Source organism: Pezoporus flaviventris, unplaced genomic scaffold (assembly GCF_033815535.1).
Source record: "Pezoporus flaviventris isolate CSIRO_AGI_PZ_B2104156 unplaced genomic scaffold, CSIRO_AGI_Pfla_v1 ptg000047l, whole genome shotgun sequence".
In the NCBI taxonomy this organism is placed as follows: Eukaryota; Metazoa; Chordata; class Aves; order Psittaciformes; family Psittacidae; genus Pezoporus; species Pezoporus flaviventris.
Genome location: NW_026892595.1, coordinates 2,916,864 through 2,932,749, shown reverse-complemented (window position 1 = coordinate 2,932,749; position 15,886 = coordinate 2,916,864). Strand labels below are relative to the sequence as shown.

At 39.6% G+C, this 15,886-nt stretch overlaps 1 protein-coding gene across 1 annotated transcript in view; it reads left to right on the top strand.

Annotated features, from left to right (window-relative positions):
* Window positions 1-15,886, top strand: part of ADARB2 (adenosine deaminase RNA specific B2 (inactive)) — a 310,582-nt gene that overhangs the window by 188,522 nt on the left and 106,174 nt on the right. The window contains exon 2 of the mRNA XM_061468035.1: window positions 11,070-11,156. Within this exon, the coding sequence (XP_061324019.1) occupies window positions 11,070-11,156 (87 nt within the window). The remainder of the gene's footprint in view (window positions 1-11,069; window positions 11,157-15,886) is intronic.

The following is a 15,886-nucleotide window of genomic DNA, read 5'->3' as shown; positions in this document are numbered from 1 at the left end:
AGCCTCTTTATCTCTGCTAACTGTAAAGAGTCCAAAAGGATTAATATTATTAAGAGTGAATTTCAACTAGAAAGTAGGAAGAAAATTCTCTGTCCTCTTTCTATTTTTTCATCTTTGTTACCAGAAATAACTTGGAACCGTAGTTTTCAGCCTCCCACTCATTCTTATTTTTTTTCTTCTTATTTCTCTAAAAACAGACTTAGAAATATCTAGCACCCCTGAGAAGCTTTGACTTTGTCAAATTTTTGACCAGTTTGCATGAGAATTGTGAAGAACTAACAAGACTGAGTAATCATGATAAGTTTATGAAATCAGATCCTTAAGTGTTTTGAAATAGTGTTATTCCACTGACCTCAGCTAGTGTGACTCCATGTATGTTCATGAACTTCAATAAAGCTACACTGACTCACTCCAGCTGAGGATCTGACCCTTGAAATTATGGAATCTTATCCAAAGCAAACTGAACTTCTGTCATGAATTGGTCTTCAAGGGAAAATAATTGCTAATTCAATGACTCCCACTGTTTTTACTGCAGCTGCTAGTCATTCTGTGCTGCAGAAAATCTTTACTTTTAACTGGTGAATCAAGAGTTTCCCCAACAGCTTCAATACACAGAATATCAGAGGTGCAGAAGTCCTCCAAATGTTATGTACTAGAAGGCAAGCCCTAGAGTCAGTCTATGAAGCAAAAGTGACATATGCAGGAGAAGTCCTCCCAGCTAGATATTGTGCCTTGGTGTCCTATTAGCTTTTCCACTGAATGATGAAAAAAATTAAAATAATCCTGATTTAGATGGGACTTTTTGACACATAGAGGGTCATCATATTCAGGGTTAATATCATGTAGAAACAGCTTGAAAGAGCTCTCTGGAACCAGTACTCAGCTTACGAAAGTGGTAACCCTGGCATGTACATTGATGCTGCAGCACCATCCAAATTAGTCCTTGGAATTGCAGAATTTGGGGCTGAAGAAAGTAAGCAACCTGCTCAGGAGGTTACAATTCCTCTGTTCCTCTTGGCATTCACTGAAGGGAGACGAGCAGAAAAGAAATGCGATAAAAAGTAAACGGCACTTTTCCTGCTAAGCTAATCAGTTCTGTTTGAGAACTGAGGGCTGTGCCAACTGCAGATCAATGCACTAAATCACTTTCTTTCTTGTGCAAGTCCGGCTGCCATGGCAGCTGCTAACAAGGGAATAAAGAAAACCATTATTGGATATTTAGTAGACTTTTTAAGTGCTTGTGTAAAGTAACATTTAATTTAATGCGAAGTTATAAATATAATTGGAGTTTATGGACATCATAGCAGGAAAATAAAAAGAAAAAGATTCCTCTTCTTTCTGTGTAAAGAGCTGTTCTGTGGTCCCAGACCATCCTTATCAAACTCTGTCTCCAGTATGTTAAAGAGGAGCTTTCCTATCAGGTTTTACCACTTCGTCTGTTTATTAAGAGGTAAACACTGAGATAATAATATGCTTGATATTTCACATGGCTTTAAACATGTTTAAGCTACTGAACAGGATTAAAACATACTTAATTTAGGATGAAATTAATGTACTCTAATGCCACAGGCTGTATTGACTAAGTCTTTGCTGACTATAAACAAAACCTACAGTTAGTGCTCCAGATGTGGATATGTGTAGATTTAATCTGATAAGCTATTTAAGACAACAACAACTGCATCCAGCAGATTTATTCAGTGATGAAATATTATATACCTTTTTTCTATTCTTTTCCAAAGAATTCTGAAATAATAATCTTTCTTGTCCCTGGCTGTGATTGGAACTAGTCCCTCCCTGTGACAAGTCTATGGGAGTTTTCAGTGATGTTATTAAATGGCTCATGAGAACATTGCAGTTTTCTTAGAAAGCTCAATTTCCGCAGCATTTTCAGAATTCTCTTAGACTAAAACACAGGACTCACATCTCTGAACTCCTGGTTGCACATGCAGAGCAGCCTAACTTTGTCACCATTTAAATCATCAATCGTAGCTATGCAGTGAAAAGCTTAATATAAAATACCCACGAGCAAGCAGTAGACTGCCTTCTCTTTAATTACATCAATCCTCAATCACCCCAAAGCAATGCCATCCTTGGAAGTGCTAACTCTGACAGGTAGTACTTCTGGGAATGCCATAAAAATGCCAGCAAAGCAGCAACGGAAGAGAAAATAAGCTGCCTCATCTTTGGAGAATTATTGGACTGTACTAACATTCAAGGGTACAATGTCAGCACAATGCAGAAAGAGTTAGATGCATAGCCCCCATCATTATTGTTGATGGGAGTCACGTGTCAAATTTTCTTTCATCACTCTGAAAACTTGGCCTTCTTTGTAAAGCTTTAGCCAACTTTTCCTTTGTTACTGCCCTTACCTAACAGATTTTGAAGTACAGTGATTGAATAAAGACAAAAAGGGGAAAAAGAAAACGCTAACAAAGTAGCAGTGATGAACCTGAAGCTTTCAGACTCTGTACGTGCTGTGATGGAAAGCTTAATAAATATTAAAATCTCACATGCCTTAACAGGTGAAACTGGAGCAGTAGTTTTTTAGTAAATGGCACTGTAATATCAGCAATGCCTGGGACAGCCCCAGGGCAGCTCCTAACTCTTTTTAGCTATTTCAGCTCCTAGAGAGTCAAATGGGAATTTAAGTGCCTAAATACTTAAATAACTGGCTCAATTAGCAGTCCTGAGTCCTGTCAGTAGCATCTTGTCCGAGAAAACCTTATAAATCTGAGCCCTCTTATATCACCCAGAGTTAATTGTTTGCTCTCAATAAGCACACAGATCTCAGTGAGAGCATTCCTAAATTATAATGGTAGTGCTGCCCACAGACAGATTGGTTAACACAAGGCTGCCTCATGTTACAAAGAATAAATCAGGGCAAGATTCAGGTTAAATATGCATTATTGTGGAAGTACAAGAGAGAGAGGTCATACTTTGCTGGCTTGCAGTAGATGAACAGAGAACAGAACAGATTTAAAAATGGTTTTAATCACTAATTGCTGACTGGACCTTTCTGATGAAGACCATTCATTTCCTAATGTGTAAACAGGTATTCAGTTTGGGAAGAGGAGGGTTACAGCTCAAAAGGGGGTGCTAGCAGGCAGTGCCTGCCCTCAAACATCCCGCCTCAGCTGGGGCCATTTCACATTCATCAGTTATGTAGGGGAGATGGATAGCTATATCTGTATGTGTGTTTGTAGGCATTGCTGCACGTTGGAGAATAAAATCTTAGAACTAAAAGAGCAGTTTGTGTTGAGGTGAAGCACATAATTATTCCCATGTTAGGTGATCACACTTTAGACCGAAACTATTGTCTTGTAAAGTATAAAAGAAACACTTAGCTGCTCATCTACAATGCTCCTATACAAACATCCTATTGTTTCCCCATGTAATAATTCTTAATGCTTGCAATTCTTTGAGTGCCCTCAGCATGAGCTCTGTGAACATAAAGGAATCCTGATCCATCCCTCAGTAACACACCAGTTTGTTGCCCAACCCTAGAGTGGATCAAGGCCTGAAATGGTGTCATGAAAACCTGTCAACAGCAAAGCCCTCTTGCTGGGGCTGCATTGCTCAGGGAAGCAAGACATCTCCTTCTGCACCACATGATCCAGACACCACCAGTGATAACACCCACCAGGACACAGGTCAAGACTTCTGGCAAGATAGAGTGGAAATCATGTCTTCTCGCTTTGAACATCTACAAGTTAGTCTTTCAGTCTAAATCAGTAGCCCAGGTCACAAATAAATTCAATAGGTACCTGCTGGGAGGGATTTCTTGTACTTATCTCAGCAGGTATGTACATGTTCATGCCAATGTCTACACTTGAATGTAAAGTGAGATCATCCCCTCTTAGGGTTGTACTGCCCCTCTTACAGCACATGATAGCTGAGTTTGCCTTAAATGTGTAGACAGGTGCTCTTTCTTTGAACATACTGATTGATATACAGCTCACATACAGTCAAATAGTCATAAGTAGTGTTAATCAAGCAGATTTATTTTATGCTTAATAAATCCAATGGCCATTTTTTATGGTCACCATTGCAAGACAGAGCTGAGCACTGATGCGTTTTGTGAGATTATTCTCTCTTGTACTTCTGTTTTCTAAAGTAATGGCATCCCCAAAAAAGGGGGGGAGGGGAAGAGGGGAAAAAAAAAAGCCTGCCAGAGTTTATAGAATGCAAAATAAAAATATTTCCAAATTGAATGTTCAAATAGCATAAGAAGCTTTCTGAAGACATGATTTTTAAACTGCCATCTCCAAGCCACAGCCAGATCACTTAGAAAGTACATACTATAGTACACTCCACAGGCAGATGGAGGTGCACATAAACTGATAATAACTTGAGATTTTTATCTCTGTGTGTCCTCAAGCAAGGCATCAGGAAAGAAAAAACACTTTTGCAGCAAAGTTAAATAGTTTTTAGATCTAATTTTACTAGGCTGAACTAGATTTCAGATTGATTTCTGTGGAATCTAATAGAGAACAGCACACATACATATTGTCTTTCTTGTAAAAAATCCACCAACCACTTTGTGGTTTTACTTACTTTGCTCTTTACTAGAAGTAATAAGAAACTAATATTTCACAACACAACATGTTTCATTCTGTAAATGCTCTTTCATGGTAAAGGAGCTTGGAATGGGCAGTTAACAGAGCACTGAAGTACAGCCCCTGGGATTTGTCTACTCAAACACCTATTTACATTCATACAGTGAAATGGCAGCTAAAACCTACCATCTCCAATTCTGCAACAGGTGAAGACAGCTGCAGAACATGGCACTGTGGAAAGAAATACTGTCCCAGATGCTGTATGCACTGGCTAAGGCACATGATGTGATCAATTAAACATATCCCAGAGGACAGATATATCCTGTATCTCAAAACTTACTGGATGGATTCGTACAAATCACATGCATAACTTTATTGCTGGTCCTTTCTGCTTCCTAAGTGATAAACTAGAAGTTACTTTGACCTCAGAGCAAATGAGCATGGCTGTGTGTGGAGGCCCTGCTGCCGTGCAGGGCTCCAGAGTGGCCAGAGCACAGGGGATGAACCTGCCAGTGCCTGTTAGGGGTTGAATCATCACTGGCAAAACATTTCACACAGCTTCCCCAAGAGCTTTCTAAGGTTAGCAGTTCTGGGTCAATAAACAGCCAGAAAAGGACGCACAGAGGTAATAGGATTAGTCCCATTGCTAGACCCCTGAGCTAGCTGATGTTTCACATTCAATGTTCTCTGCAGTATCATAATACCATAAACTGGTTTTGCTGTTTAATGCAATGGCATTTCAGAGGTCTCATCTTGGACAAGGGTCCCATTTTGCTAAGCACTGAACAAGAACAGAGCAGATTCTCTGCCCCAACAACTAGATAAATGAACACTAAAGGCAGCAAGCAGATCTATTCACAGAGGACCCCTGCGCTTGGCAAGCCATGGTCAACTTCCAGGTGAGGCACAGGGGCAGGTACTGTTGTGCCTGGGTGCTGTATCATACTGAACAGTTTGTTGCCCTGTTTCAGAGGAAGACTTTACGGCTCTGTGTCCACACCTCTGACTTCTAACTCAAGGCACAACCTGCCTCTTGCAGCTGAAAGCCTTCGCCTCTTACGCTGAGTATACAAACATTCACCAGTTTTTATCCTGTGCAAGTCACCAAGCTGGAACTCCTGCACCAGGATGCTGCTTTGCCTGCACTGAAACTTGAGCCCTCTGGAAGGGTTTAGGGCAGCCACATTTCCAACTTAAACATGGTCCTCCCAGCCCCACGGCTACCATGGTGTTCCTTCACAGGCACCCCAGCACAGCTTTGTCAGAGTGGGTATGAAAGAGCATCATATAGGGAGTTCCCACTTGCCCGTGAAGCAAAAAGCACTTGAGCAATGCTGCTGCTGCAACCGTGCACTATTGGTAACTCATGACTCAACAGCTGGTTCTCGAATTCAGCTGTAAAGGCTGATTCTGACACCAAGAAGGTAAATCCCTATCTAGAAACTAGCTGCTTAAACTAAATGATGCAGCATGGTGACTGTACAAGCCGTAATTTAGAAAGCTGTGAGCCCTTTTTGATAAATGCTGTGCTATAAAGACATTGCTATTTTCCTCACAAATTTGTCTTTTTTCTTTTCCTATAAAGACTCCCTCTGCCCTGTCATCACTGTCAGTCCAAGCCTGAACTGACTAAGACAGGAGAAGAAAGACAGAGAATCATTTCCTGATTCCAGGCTCTCTTCTTTCCCTGTACCCCACTTTCAAAATAAATGAAGGTTAACACAATTATGTAAAAGTAACTATGTCAGTGGCTACAAATACTTTAGAGAAGTAAAAATGAGGAGTTTTTCCAAGATGTTTTGCAGCTGGATTACATTATTGTATCAGACTTGACCCTTCCAGAGTAATTTCCTACTCAATACAAACAAAAAAAAATTACGACTAGTTTGTAATGTCCGCATAGTGTTTTTGAAAGAGTATTATTAAGGAAACCTCTGACAAATAAAGTAGCTTATGGTAATCAATTTGAATATGAAAATGAAACTAATTCAGTAAAACATTGCTACTGCTGATCTGGCAAACCACTGGTAGCCATCTGTCTAATCCTTCTTGTGTTCAGAAGTTGCATTTAAAAAAAAATATTATTAATAGTGCTCATTAGCTGCCAAGCAAATGGGCATGCCACAAGCTTCTGCTCAGAGATTAGCTAATAATAGCAAATACTACTTGCTTTTCCAAGTTTGAGCTACAGCCTGCTGTGTGATATCATGGTCAGGATAAGTTTTTCTGCTGGGCCCCACAAGGATGGGGAGGGACTGTAAATCATGGGTCCAAGGAGAGGTGCAACACCCTGTTGGTGCAAATTGTCTTCCTACAGCCCTTCAGCACCAACAGCTCCTCAATCTTGCCAATTGACAATCTATTCCAGTGCTGCACTATCCTTACTGTTAGGAAGTTTTTTTAACATCTAAAGTGAATTTCCCTTGGTGCAATTTAAGTCCATTACTTCTGGTTCTGTTAATGCACATGGAATACAGTTTGCTCCTTTCTTCTATGCAGCAGCTTTTATGTATTTGAAGACTGTTGTTATGACCCCACTCAGTCTGGTCTTCTTAAAGCTAAACAATTTGTCCGACATGTATAAGGCCTGATTTTTGAAAGTGTTTAGTTCCTGCCATTCCCATTGCTTTTATTCAGGTGATTGAGAATGAAAGAATATCAGACGAGTTGATGATCAAGCCGTATTGTCTGGTGCCCTTTAAATACTGATAGGTATGAAGGGCACAAATGCTGTTTATGGCTGTATATGTGTATTCTTGTCTTCACAATAAAACTGTATTTATGGGACTTGTGACTAGTCTTCTTACTGCATCCACAGGGCAAAAGCAGCTTCACAAAAAGAGGAGATTTTAGTGGAAACTTGGCCAGGCTTTGCTAAATCATTTGGAGTAAATAATTTTCTGGTTTTCATGCAAAACCAGTTGGGGTTTTTTGTTTGTTTAAATGATTTACATAGCTACTGTCAAACAGTGTTCGTGTTTCTTTTTTAACTACTGGCTGTTATCAGAAAATATACTTAAGAAATGTGAACTGAAATCTTTTTCCATCCCAAAACAGAGGAGACTGAGGTTTCTTCCTGCAATGGACTTCTCATCAGGATTTTTGTGCTTGGAGTACTGGAGCAGAGTTCCATTTGGCTTCACTTGAAGGGATATTTTTATAGTGAATGCACTAGAAAATATGACACTATCTATCTTCTTGCTTTGGTGTTTGGTGGCTAGAAATAAATTCTGCTATTCCTGTTCTTTGTCTTTCGATTTCCATTGTAAACAGGGCTTCCTTTTTGTCCATGTAGGCCCTCATGAAATCTCTCCTTTGTGTTATTGGAGGCTTTTAGTACAATTGTAATGCAAGCAATAATAGTTCCTTGTATTGATTCTCAAATGTAGGGTTATGTATTCTGCCTTTCTGGAGAAAAGAGTTTTTGAAATGTCTTGTTTTGTTCTCTTAGACCCTCTCTCCTAACCTTGAAAATAATTTCCTCAGACAAATATAGAGGACATTTACAATTATAAAGTAAAAATAGCCACTCTAATTTTGGGCTACCTGTCATTGCCCTTTTTGTGAGAAAAAAAAATCATAGAAGTAGAAGAGAGTGAGATAAAAAAAACAGGCTTTAGAGGTATTTCTGTGTATGGCTTTTTTGTATCCAACCATGTCCTTTATTCTTATTCAGAAGATTTCATCAAACTGCTTGAAATATGTCTAATTGTGATGGAAATTAAAATACACAGGGACCATAGAGTATGAATACACATCTCTCCTAGTCTTGTTCTGAAATGGTAAGCAAAAATAGCACTGAATTTCGCCATTGACAGTTAAGCTGAAGTAGTGTCCTATGGTATATATACAATAATAGGTAATACTGTGCAAAAGATGGAAATACACAATCATACCAATAGTTTTATACCTGTTTAGCTGTAAAAACCTACATTTAATTAACCTGTCATCTATCTTCCCCTCCTCCGCACACTTGATAATTCATATACGCAATGTGTTCTTTTCTTTGTACGTTGCTCACTCAAAAACCCTGCCCTTCTCCTCCTTCCAGACACACGCTAAATCTTCCAGTGCTCAACCAATGGATAGAAATATTAAATTACAATCTTTATGGTTTACAATGATTGAAAGATATCCTGTTATTAGGGCCTGCCTGAGTTTGGTGGACACAAACCCAGCCATTGCTGCTCTAAGAGTGCAGTAAATTTCATAGGCCATCCCCTTTCCCTGTCACACAAAGTAAAGGCACTAGCAAGGTCTTTGAGAACTAGTAACAACAAAACATTAAGATGGCCAATGGGTCCCTTAAGACAAAAAGAAAAATAATTAGATTGCACATTGCTGGTTGGGGAGAAAGATAAATCACAGAATATTCTTTTGGTATACAGCATAAAGCTACATGGTTTTACTTTTTGATTGGTTTCAGGAGTAAGCATCAGCAACCTCAGCAAGAAAGCACATATCCTCATTACTTGGTTGATGGATTAACTCTTTATGAGAAGTGAGAATATTTTCTCAGCAAAGAAGCTTTTAAGTTTGTGCACATCATCCAGTGTCTTGAGAGTTAGTCCTGAAGGTCTGAGAGTTGTGCAGTCAGGCACAAGACAGAGTACACTCCAGCTCATTGCATCTCAGTATCCAGGTTCAACAGTCAGTGCTGGTGCTGAAGCCAAGGACTGCCCTGATCCTATTTCTATCATCTGAAGCATTTCCTCTACCAAATGTAGCCTTTGGATTAAATCCCAAATACCTACACTTTTTTCACTTCAGTAAAAGAAACCAGTTGAGAATGTTGGGAGTGAGTAACAACCTTTATCCTGATCACAACCCAACAGTCCCACACACACTGAGATGTATCATACGGAGATACCAAATTTCTCAGTGAGCAACACCTTAGCAAAAAACTGTCTTTTGGTTAAATCATTCATAAATAGCTTAATTCTTTTGGTTTGAGACATCACCAGAATCCCTTAATAAAATTACAATTCAAGGAGGCTAATTTGTGCTCTAATTATATGTCGGTCTGTGCGTAAATGTTTCTGGATGGTGAAAAATTTTCTTCAGGCAATCTTTTATTCTGCTTATTGTATTTACCTAACAAAGAAAAGTCAGCTTTTACTGTAATTTCTCATAACAGAGTTCAGTTGTAATGCTACATAGTTAAGGGCAAACATATGCAGACATTTTTGATGTATTTTGATGCCAATCTTTAACAAGAGCAAGGATTATTAAATGTGGAAGAACCAGGCCAAAAGGCTATGTGCTGCTGAAAAAGTTTGAAGGCTCTTCAGTTGGAATGCCATTGGTAGACCAGCAGCCAGGCAGTCTACGGAAATTCAGAGAAATATTTTCTCACCCATAAAGGAAGTCCCCATGGGAATCCTTTTACCTGTGTCACTTGAAATGAGACATTCTTGATTTGGTTTTGGTGGTTCTGTCACAGAATGAAAGCCTCACAATGTGAGAGATTCATTTTCACCTAACTGAGGCTTTCTAAGCAGAGAAGTACTTTAGGAAAGCAACTAAGTCCTTCGTCCTTCAAAGTTATGAATTACCTTTGTAAAAGGTGTGGTTTTGTTTCTTCTGCTACCTAAACTAGACACTCTGCTAAAGCTGGTAACCAGCAAAGTACTCATAGTTTGTCAGAGGAATTCAGTCTAAACAAACTTATCAACAAACTAAATAAACGAGCTATCAAACCAAATAGAATATATCTTCAATATATCTCTGTTTCTAATGTTTGTGTTAACAGGAACTTTTCCCTGTAGATAACTCCTGAGTCAAATTTTAAGCTAGTATAAATAAGTATCAGTTCTCATTTTGTTGAATCTGTCCTGGCACATAATGCAGATGTTGGTTGTGGCACTGGAAGGAAACATCTGTGCCATCAACTATCTGCGGGATAAACAGAAACCGCAGGTAGAAGGAGCTGCAGTTAATATGAATGCGAATAAGAAGGATTGAAAATAGTATTCTTATTGTTTGGATAATGGCTTCCTGTGCACACCATAAAGGTTTTACAAAAATCAAATCAACAATTTATAGAATTATAAGCCATTGTAGACTCTTATGCCATCTCAGCTTTCCCTGAGACTTCTGGCTTAGCCTCTGTCAGAGAGAGGAAACAAGAGGAGATGAGCTGGTGGTCTCATCCGTTAGAGTAGTTCTCATGTCCTTCCTTCCAGGGCTGACTGCCTCCCCTGTTCCCAGATGGACCAGCCTGCATCCTGCTTTCCCAGCTCTGCAGTGCTTGGGGTCCGTCACTGGGAAGCACAAAAAGGAACATTATACAGGGACAGAAACCAGGAGGAATGTGTGTGTGTGGTATTTACAAGTGTCAACTCATGAGTGCACTGCAGTTCAGTGAACTTTAGTGGAACTATAGAGTCAAGCTAAACAAGAAAAAACCCACACTTGCCAAGACATTTTGATCTGAGAAAAAGTGTGGAGTAGATCAGAATGCACTGACAAAATATTGATTTCATATGTATCTTTTCTTCTCTTTTCTTCTAGAAAAAGTAAGCATACTGTCAACCTTTATAGCACCCTTCAAGTACCTGAGTCCTGGCACAACCACCATGGAGGATGAAGACAATTTAAGTAAGAAGTCTCTTTTCTCTATAGACAGATTAAAAAAAAAAAAAAGGAAAAGGAAAAAAAAAAAAAAAAAAAAAAACAACAGCCAAACCCTAAAAAATTAATTAAAAAAAAAAACACCAGAAATCAAATCCAACTGAGATGAGGTGGTTAACTAGGCTTAAATAAACTATATGTAACCCCAGAACTAGTCAATGGATTCTCTTGGTCCCTTACACCTGGACAAAGTCACCAACACTCCCTGAATCTGTGACTGCATAGCTGGAGGAAAGTGCTGCTGGGTTGAAGGAGCACTAAAGTCTTCAAAACACCAAGAAGTCTGGGAGTGTGCAGTTAGGACTGAATAACCCCCAGTAAACTACCTCGTTTATCACCCAGAAGCAATTATTGGGTGCTACCCATCCCTGCTTCTTGTAATGCATCCTGAAATGGTAAAAAAGGGGAGGGAAGCTTTCTGAACCAGATGAGCAACTCCGGGTTTCAGTATCACCTACCAGATGGGCTTCCTTTCCAGCCACACACACACTGACATGTTGCCCCTATTACAGCCGGTTGGTGAGAGGAATGTTTGGTTGTTTATTTTTTTCCCCTGACATTGTTAATCTTTCTTGGTTTAATCATGATGGGGCACCAAGGAAAATAGCTGTTGAAGGAGTGTAGGAACACAGCCCTCTATCTCCTGCCTCCGAGCATCACATGGACATCACACTTTTCTGCTGCACAGGGCTTTTGCAGTTCTAAGCAAAGGCAAAAAAAAATCCTGAAAACCCATCAAAACTGGTCTCAGGGAGGCTACATTTTCAGGGAGATATGACAAGTACACACAGAAAACGTATTATGCACGAGCTTATGCAGGCACCTCCTGCGTAATGTTTCCCAAAAGTGTTACTTAGTTATTTTTAGGTAATGTAGGAAGTTTGTACAAGCCAAACACTGTAACACCAGTTTCTTATTGCTACTGTAATGCCAAGACTGCTTCGTGCCTGCGCAAGCTTTAAAATAGCTCACATGGGCAGGGTTACGCTATGTTTTCTGAAAGAGAAATAGCAAATTTCACTGTTCTTGAGGTCATCCTGCCTAGCCCTCTCTTGGGTCAAACATACACTCCAGTGATAAAGCAGCAATTCGTTTCTTGGCACATACAACATATTTTAGGTGTTACTATAAGAATCTTTAAAAAAAGGAAAAAAAAATCATTTAAAAGCAGCCATATTTCAGTGTTCACTTGTAGTATAATGGTATAAATCCCACTAATGTCTACAGAATGTACCTGTGTTTGGCATTTTAAAGAGCTCCAATGATTTGCTCTTGAACAAACAGAGGAACCTTCTTCTGTGTTAACAGTTTAACAAAAGCCTAAGAGAATGCTGGCCAGGCAGAGAAGTGGTTTACTTATCCCTGTAGTTTTCTGCTCACTGAGCATCCTGTGAGAGTGCCCCTACCCAGACTGTGTTGTATTGAGAGGCAGAGTCCCACTAGCTGAAATTGGCACAAATCCTGTTTTACATTCTTTTAGCCATTCTTCATAAAGGGACCCATGCCAGGTTAACTACATATGCATTTTCAGCTGGTGATTATTAGCATATAGACCCTATTATTGTGGTTTATGATCCATGAACTAATGGTAGAAAAGTATATCACAGGCACTATGCACCTTTGGAATGGAATTTTGGGTGATTGCCAGTGTCTGATGAAGACCTTATTTTCAACATGCAAGAAAAGAACCACTGTATTCATTACCAGAAGTCAGCTGTAGCTGAGAATGTGAGGAATGTCACAGAAGATTAGAAACAGGAAGTTTAACTCTTTACAGTTCTCAACATTTGCTGTTAGTGACACGTTGAGAAAAAGGACATTTAAATGGGGGTCCTCCCCATGGTGTATCTGCCTACCACCCAGCAAAAATTTTACTCAGCTAGTTTGCACCTGAATCTTCGTATTTCTTAGACATCAACAGACCTGTCTAGTCATCTCTGGAGCCCACTGATGCTTCTGATCGCAACAACAGCCAGGAGCAGGGAGTGATTTAGTGTGATGTCAAAAAGTGCACCCTTTTATTGCTTCAAGCCTGCTGTCTCTGGTGCTTGGATTGCATGAAACTGAATAATCATTCCTTGTTCACTGCCTGCTTGCCTACATTTCTTGATGTTACAGACCTCTACATGTCCCTGATCATTAATCGTTCCATCCACACTATACCAAGGCAGACTATTACTAGACAAAGATACTTGCAAATCTGGGGGGTACCTCTGGCAGGAGTGTATGATGCATGGAGATCTCATTATGCAATGTTGCCATATGTACAGACTTGGTGCAGCACTCTTCTGCAGGTGTATATCTCTCCCCAGCATCAGCACAGGGAGCTGATAGTGATGGTCCCTAACATATTTCAGCCACTGCAACAGTCTTGTAGGATGACTCCCAGCCCCAGATTCAGTGTATTGAAGCATGTACAGTTGTAAGCATATCGGTCAAATTCCTCCTCAGGCAGCATGAGGCCCCAGAGCTTTTGATTGCAGTGTAATACAGCAGGGACTCTGCCTCTAAGAAGACAATGGCTATCCCCTTCCAGCAGTCAGAGCTGCAAGCAATCCCCCACAGAATCAGACCCCCTGTTTTGGTTTGAGAACTGTGCCTATTGCATCATTTTGATTGTTCCCGTGCCTAAAGCTAAGCTATAGTCTTGTCCTGATTCAGGGAGTCATGGACTTAGATCTGTTTCTGCCATGGGCTGCCCATGGTTCTTGCTGCACGCACTTATTTCCTAACTTGAACAGAGAGCATCGGAGTCTGAGTATTACCTAAATCAGATCATTAGGTCATTTGAATAATTCCCCTAGTTGGTAAGTGCTGTACTAGATGTGCATGGATTTTACGGTTATTTCAAATAATAAAATGGGCAAAGCAGAGTATCTTCATTGCAGAACAGCTAGAGGCAATGGCAATCACCTTTCACAGATTTTCAGTCTTCAGTCTGTAAATAAAAAGTCCTGTACTTTTCTTGCACTGGTAGTGCTTCCTTGCACAGTGTGGTGTTACAAACCAATAAAGTCTAACAATACTGTTTTAAACAGCCTGAACCCTTTGAGCTGGTGGGGGGGGTTCAGCAGCAGCAGAGAGATCATGGCAGGTTTACCTTAAGTAGACTTCTTTCATGAAGGTTTATAATACATATCTGTGTGCTTTCATGTAAGAAAGAAAGGATTGATTTTTTGCTAGCTACAAGTTTATTATTCTAAAGTCAAGAATACAAAACTAAAAATCCCAGCAGAAGTTTCCAGTGCTTCATTGTGGATTCAATAAGTGCATGAAAATACCATCCTGATTGCAAGAGGAGACTGCCCAACATTGTATTTGATGTAACAGCTGACCTTGGTCAACAGTACTATGGCTCTGGCTCCTGGGTTCATACCTATCACTTCTAATTTAAAATTTTTCACTTTCAAGTTTCCCAGGAATTATGGAGGTCAGTCCTAACCGCTGCAGTCAAGGTGATGTAGATGGACAGCAAAAATGTACTCCACATAAGCAGGTCAAACGGGCTAGATTTTAAAACACAGAAAAATAAAAATTAAGTCCAACCTTTATGCTGAGAGTGTGTTGTAGCAATCTTGTGTTTACTAAAAACAGACAGCAGCTTCCTGTGTCAGAGCTATCAGTTGAACCAGAAGTTTGCTATGCTACAGAGATTGCAAATTCTTTCTTTCAGTATCATAGCTTTCCAGTAATGTACTGCCACTTGTAATTCAATAGTAAAGATGCCAGCCAAAATTGTGATGCCACCTACCACCACTCCTTTCCCATCCTCCCTGGAAATTGGCTTGGCAGCAGAATAACCTTCAACAGGAACAATATTATCTCTTCAAATGTAGCGTGGAGTATCAGATGGCTAGTTTTGCAGAGCCCTCATGACCCAGAGACATAGGCAATGTCATTATTAGTGATGCATTATAGTTCTGAAAAGCTCTTGATAATGCAGACTTCCTAGGCTAACTCTACTGTGCATAATAACCAAAAGGATAAAAACATGAAAGAGCAGACAAAAGACTGAGGAATAGTGCATAAATAAATATATTTCACTAACTGCTTTCCTCTCTCCCATTCAATTATTGAAACAAATAAGAGATTGCAGTGTCTCCTCTTGCTTGTGAAACTGCAAAAATCAGTGAATAAAGTTTCCTGAGGAGCTATTGCTGTGCAGAGTTGTGGGGCTTTTTTAGAAATCTTACACAATAAATTAGAAACTATTGCCAAAAAATTACAATCTTTTTCTTTCTTTTTTTTTTTTAACTCCCTCCCCTTACAATTTTATTATTTTCCCACCTTTCATCATAGGAGAACCTTTTTTTTTTTTTTCCAAAATGTAGACAATGTGTTTTGGGAACTCAAGAGCAAAGACATTAAGAGAGATAACAGGACTAAAAATGATCCACAGTTTTGCATTTTCCCTGTGTACATCCTCCGACTTACCCCTTTCCTTTTAGTGCTCTTCATTTCTAAAATTGCTTGTGATTGTTCTATTACAGCTGCTTACAGTATTTATCTTATGTGGTTTGGTGTCATTTGCCTGCTTTGTCTGATTTTCACAATAGAAGTACATGTGCCACCATTAGAGAAGTAATCTTATGTCTGCTACACTGAGGGCTCATAAAAGACACATTTCAAAGACCTCCTATTTCAAAGATACCTGAAAGTATAAAGTAATTTCACTTCGTCCAGCGGCTGCCAGGTAT